At 35.6% G+C, this 6212-nt stretch overlaps 1 protein-coding gene across 1 annotated transcript; it reads right to left on the reverse strand.

Moving 5' to 3' along the window:
* Window positions 1-408: 408 nt before the first annotated feature.
* Window positions 409-3620, reverse strand: LOC105950607 (putative thiol methyltransferase 2). Its single transcript, XM_012973974.2, has 8 exons — window positions 3406-3620; window positions 3199-3329; window positions 2257-2343; window positions 2042-2142; window positions 1862-1961; window positions 1315-1361; window positions 1140-1218; window positions 409-627 (listed from the first exon to the last, which is right to left on the reverse strand). The coding sequence occupies exons 1-8, from the start codon at window positions 3572-3574 to the stop codon at window positions 574-576; spliced, it is 768 nt and encodes a 255-aa protein (XP_012829428.2). The 5' UTR covers window positions 3575-3620; the 3' UTR covers window positions 409-573.
* Between the last annotated feature and the right edge of the window lie 2592 nt (window positions 3621-6212).

A 6212-nucleotide genomic window follows, 5' to 3' on the forward strand; every position in this document is an offset into this window, starting at 1 on the left:
ACGACATAGACTCGAACACTTCACAACAAAAAGCATTCACAAGATTGTTCGAGTAAGTCATCAAATCGCCAAGTGATTTTCACCATTTCAAAGAAAAACGGAGGCTTCTCATATGATTATTATTGGGAAAAATACAGTTTTTGACCCTCAAGTTTGCACCAATTTCACATTTGGTCCCCCATGTTCACGAAAAACACATTTGGTCCCTTACGTTGCAAAAATTCAACACTTTTAGCCCTTTCCGTTAACTTCCCGTTAAAACTAACGGAATCAAGCTTGTGCCTATCACTGCCTTAACTAATAGACTAACGGTAAAGAAAAGACCAAAAATGTTAAATTATTCGAACATGAGAGACCAAATGTGTTTTTTGTGAACATGGGGACCAAATGTGAAATCGGTGCAAACTTAGGGACAAAAACTATAATTTCAGCGATTATTATTTGTTGCAACAATATTTTCAAAACATTATTCATATGATTCTCGAAAAACACACGAAAATAAGTTTGTTGTACAAGTGCTTCATGGCATCGATTGTCACCGCTCGAACAATTATCAGTTGAGACTTGAGAGTGTCACAGTGACGATTGGCTGGTAGATCTTTTCCATCTCCCTAGTTTCTCTCGTCCCTGCCATGAAATTCAACAACCATGTAATAATATTGGGAAAAATACAGTTTTCATCCCTCAAGTTTGCACCGATTTTACATTTGGTCCCCCATGTTTGCGAAAAACACATTTGGTCCCTTATGTTTCAAAAATTAAACACTTTTAGTAGTTTCCGTTAGTATTAACGGAATCAAGTGTGTACATACCATTGCCTTAACTATCCGACTAACGGTAAATTGACGGAAAGGACAAAAGTGTTAAATTATTGAAATATGAGGGACCAAATGTGTTGTTTGTTAACATGGGGACCAAATGTGAGATCGGTGCAAACTTGAGGGATGAAAACTGTAATTTCCCTAATAATATTCGATGTCGTAAATAAACTACCAAATAAGACATCATTATTTAACTAATCCTATTCATGCCATATCTACCCATCCAAACGAGACCTAAGATGTTCGCAACCAAAGTAAGAAAAAATAACATCGAAATATCAAATATCAAACACCATTTTTTTTTCAAATAATATTTACCATTCGAGGAGCAACAGCCATTTCATTGTCCACTATTTGAGTAGCTTTAAAACCGAGAGGATGCAACACCTCTTCATAACTACACATAAATAAATAAATAAATCGTTAGTATTTTTGCAATTAAGAAACTAAAAACATACGGAAAATATATAGAAATGTTCACGAGAGAATTTACTCGGCGACTGATACTTTATACGGGGGACCACCCTCGTGATCGTCTATCTGCCAACAACAAGAATATATATGTGCCAACGATCAGAAAAATAATAAATACTTCAAATAATAGACATGATAAATATTATTATTATAAAATATTTAACACATAAAAGAGAACAAAAGGTTTTCTAGACTACAATTATTAATATTTGTTGGTACAAAATTGCTATTGGACAATTATTAATATAGTTATTGAATTCAGCATTAACGGTAAATATTTGCAAAAGAACTCCCTATGTTATAAATATTAGCAAACTACCACCTAAAAACTCACAATTTAGGGAGTTGTGTGCTAAAATAAATTATCATAGGGAGGTGTTTGATAATATTTATAACATGGGGAGTCATTTAGCAATTCGATATAACACAGGTAACTAAGTGCAATAAACTCTAAAAAATTCATGTAGAGAAATTTTTATCCAATAGTTTCATAAATTTATAATAGGAAAATCGTACGAAATGGAAAACTAAAATAAGATACAACAAAAAAGAAATCCTCGACTAACCGGATACATTAGTGTTATGAGCTCCCCATCCGATTTTAGGAGATCGCTCATTTTCCTGGCCCACAGTGATCTTAACTCGGGTTCAATTGCGCAGAAAAATCTGTAAAAACAATATTATAATATATGAATATTAAATTCAGCAAAATAAATTATATACATATATGATAAAGTAAAACTTACGTATAGTCGAAAATGAGATCAAACAACTGAGCGGGACACCAAGTGAAGAAGTCCGTCTTTAAGAAAGAAACATGATCCGTCTTTGGCGACTCGGAACACAACTGCCACGTCATGCAATAACCAAATAAAACATTTCATCGAATTTAAAGGAAACATTCATAAACCAATTTTTCAGCTTCAAAAAATAAAAAATAAAAAAATAAAAAAAATCTTACTTCCGTTGCTTTCTTGATGGCATTTTCGGAAATATCGAGACCTACAACATGTAAATCACTAGATGCAATTGCCACCACATCATGACCCTGCAGCAAAAGAGACAATCCTATGACCAAGCTAATTAACCAGAGGATAAATTAAAAAAGAAATCGAAAAAAAGATGAAAGCAGAAAATAAAATTAGAGAACATAAATAGAACTAATTAAACAATATTTTATTTAGGACAAAATGCACTTGAACCCCCTATAAATTTCCCATTTTCGCAATCTCCCCCTAAAAAAAATTCAAAAAAGGATACTCCCCCTTTGAAATATTATTTTGGTTGCACTTTGCTCCATAACTTATTAATTGCTTACGGGCTACTGCTTTTATTTTTGGGTAAATAGCACTTAACCCCTGTGGTTACAAGCTTTTGCAGATGACCCCCTTATTCTTTTAATATCAGCACATAACCCCTTCGTGGTTGATAGGTAGCTTCCGGTAGTTTTTCCGTCAAACTTAACAGCCAGTGTCATGAGCCAGTGTCATGCAGATGACCCCCTTCAAGTTTGACACAAGCGGTTAAGTTTGACGGAAAAAACTAACGGAAGCTACCCCATAAACCACAAAGGGGGCACACAAAGGGGTTGTGTGCCGATATTACGAGCACCGGGTCATCTGCAAAAGCTTGTAACCACGATGGGTTTAAGTGTTATTTACACTTTATTTTTCTAACAAACTAGCATTGGTCAAATTCATACGGCATCTCATCTAACAAAGTGCCACATAAAGCTCTATAAAGGTACAACCGCCGATGCACAAGGTACTTCGCCTCAATGAACAACTAAACAATAGCTTGATCACTTCCCCACCGATCACAGCTCAAGAATACGAAAACAATGGAACAAATATTCACCCAAAAAAAAAGGTACAAGGGAAAGAGCGGAATGTACAACACTCACACTGCCGCAGCCAGGAATAAGAGCTCTGCCTTTGGGGAGGGATCCGGTGTTGTGGAGGTGCACAAGAACAGGGGTGGGCCTACCCAAATCCCACGGCGTTAATTCTTCTTCCCAGCATTTATCCCAACCATCTGCAAATTAACACAACAACCCCACTCTCTGTAAACAAACAACAAACTATTTACTGAATCTACTGAGTTGACTCACCGGTGGTGGTGGATTCCGAGTGAAAAACTTGCTGGAATTGGTTAACTTTTGGATTAGCAGAGATGGGTTTTTCGGTTGACATATTCTTGAAACGGATTCGACTGTAATAAGGAGCAATAATTCGAAGGGTGGGTGAATTATATAAGCGATGGAGGAGGGAAAATTGCATTTGGTTTTTTTTTTTTGTTCTGATTTTTTTTGGATCGAGGAACAAGATTCATTTGGGTTATATACTGAAAAAAGAAAAATTGCATTTTTCTTCCCCCAAATATTAGTAATTGCACTTTTGGTCCTTATACTATGGATCAAGATCGATTTTACCCCTTACATTGTTTTTCCACGGTTTTAAGTCTTCAAACAAGCTATTTTTTGCAATTTTGGTATGTTGTACTATATAGCACGAACACGGAAACAGGGATACGGGGAAACGGCATGTCCAAAAAATATGGATACGGAAGCTTTTGGGGGAACGTGTAAATACTAAAGTATAGGCGCATATTTATAAATATGCTATATAAGTTTTTATTTATATATAAATTCTTTTTATATATTTTTATACAAAAATATTAAAAAAAAAAAAATTCCATCAGTTATCAATTTGCAATTGATCGTTAAATCATGTAAATAATTTGGGATGCAACAGAAATATTTGAAAATTTGTTATCAAACATGTTTTTAACTTTTTAAAAATTACAAAATCAACCATAGGTGTTCTACAAGTGTTCTCAGTGTCTAACACGAAACATGTCCGAAATGCGGATACATTAAACAGTTGAAGTTTCAGTTGAAGATTCGGGTGTTAGTTTACTACAACAATTACTTATAAAAAATCTGAACAGACTTCTTGACTACTACAAAGTAAAATGTTATTATTGGAAAAATCATTATAGGAACAATACAAATTATTTTTTCAACAGTTTCAGTCATTTCAAGTTCTCTCTCAAAAATAGAAAAAGAAAAGAAAAACATTTCAAGTTAGAAAAAATTGATAAACTACAATTTTATCATTGGTAAATGCATTGTCACGTGCCTCGCACGTGACTTTTCTGTCCAAAGTCCAAACTAACTGCAATTTCAAACGGTGGACGAAACCTGTACAAGAACTGGTTATTTGAGGACCAATTTCGTGCCAGAAAAAGTTTAATAGCCAAATTTGAAAATGATGTATAATATAGGGACCAAAACTGTGATCATTCCACAAATAATTATAAGAATAGAATGTTTGGGAAAATTATAGTTTATATCCCTAAACTTTACCACTAAAACGATTTATGTCCTCAAACATTTCAATCCACGAAATATGTCCTCAAACTTGCCACTTTTGATCACTTTATGTTCTGCCGTAAACGTCGGCAGCTAACTTCGACGGAAATAGCACGCGTGGCTCACGTGACGTCTATGTGGCCGTTAAATGTGACGTGGAATAATATATTGAATATTAAATGTTGACGTGGCACAAGAATATACTAATTTCCTCTAATTCACTCTCCCAAATCCCAAATCCCAAATCACGTTTCATTCTCATTCCCAATTTTCCAATCCAATCTGCATTCTTGCTCGAACCCATACTAAAATCGAAGTCATAAACCCATAAAAAATCCAAACATTCTCACATTTGAAGAGTTTTTCCCTTCTCAAAGAACAGCAGATTCACGTGCAAAAGATTTTAGAGGAAGCTTTAATTCTTCTACCAACTCCGTCTCTAGAACGTTGGGGTCTTGTGATTCTTCATCTGCTGATGCTTGTGCCCCTTGTGGTCTCGATGAAGCGAGCACAAGGATGGTGAAGATGTCACCAATTCTACCCAACTCAGCAGTTTCAGAACCTGCCCAGAAGGTGTTCGACAAAATGTCTGAACCAATTCCGGAAAAAAAAAAAACATGCAGCACTTGTCAAAGCTGCATATAATTCTTTTTTCGCCAAGAATAGATTGCCCAAGAACGGATTCCAGCTCCTCGACTTCCCCAACGAAGTGGAAGAATACATGATATTTCAGCCCGAAGATGAAAGTGAAATCGATGAAACATTCGGCATTTGTTTATTGAGCTATTTTGCTGGTAAAACACCACGAAAAATGACCATGGATTCACAGACGATTCTGCTATTTTCGAATTCCACCTCAATTGAAGGATTCAAAATGGGGTTTTAGGGATTGGATTTACGGGTTCATTGGGGATATGGAGAATTAGGGATTTTAGAATAGAAATAGGGGAGGAGAATGACGTGTCGCTCCACATCACGTTTCGTCGACCAAGTAGGCACTGGGTGTTGTACAGCTCAACATTTAACGGCCACATAGACGTCACGTGAGCCACGTGTGCTATTTCCGTCGAAGTTAACTGTCGATGTTAACGGCAGAACATAAAGTGATCAAAAGTGGCAAGTTTGAGGACATATTTCGTGGATTGAAATGTTTGAGGACATAAATCGTTTTAGTGGTAAAGTTTAGGGACATAAACTGTAATTTTCCCAAAATGTTTCATCCAACAAATAAAAGATTATGTTAAAGTTAACTAAAGGGCAAATTACGGCCACCCTCCTAAGTTATGGTCAAATTGCGAAAACCCCTCCTGTTTGGATAATTACAGTCACCCCCTCAACTATGTATCATCTTACGAAAAGACCCCTCCAGAGGTAAATTTAGAGATGTTAATTCGGTAAAACCAAACCGAAATTTCGGTACGCAAACATTTCATACCGTTTACTGAATTAAATATACGATTTGGTTCGGTAAATAACTGAATTACATAAATTTTATGTAAAAATATTTAAAAGGAGGGGGTGGTTGTAATTACCCAAACAGAGGA

The sequence above is a fragment of the Erythranthe guttata genome, chromosome 7, assembly GCF_056151865.1.
Source record: "Erythranthe guttata isolate IM_541 chromosome 7, IM_541, whole genome shotgun sequence".
NCBI classification, from domain to species: domain Eukaryota; kingdom Viridiplantae; phylum Streptophyta; class Magnoliopsida; order Lamiales; family Phrymaceae; genus Erythranthe; species Erythranthe guttata.

Coding starts and splice junctions, on each gene's coding strand:
- LOC105950607 (XM_012973974.2), bottom strand. CDS start 3,574: ATGCAATTTTCCCTCCTCCATCGCTTATATAATTCACCCACCCTTCGA. Junction 1,362..1,861: donor TCATAACACTAATGTATCCG/GTTAGTCGAGGA, acceptor TGTTGTTGGCAG/ATAGACGATCACGAGGGTGG. Junction 1,219..1,314: donor TATAAAGTATCAGTCGCCGA/GTAAATTCTCTC, acceptor ATTTATGTGTAG/TTATGAAGAGGTGTTGCATC.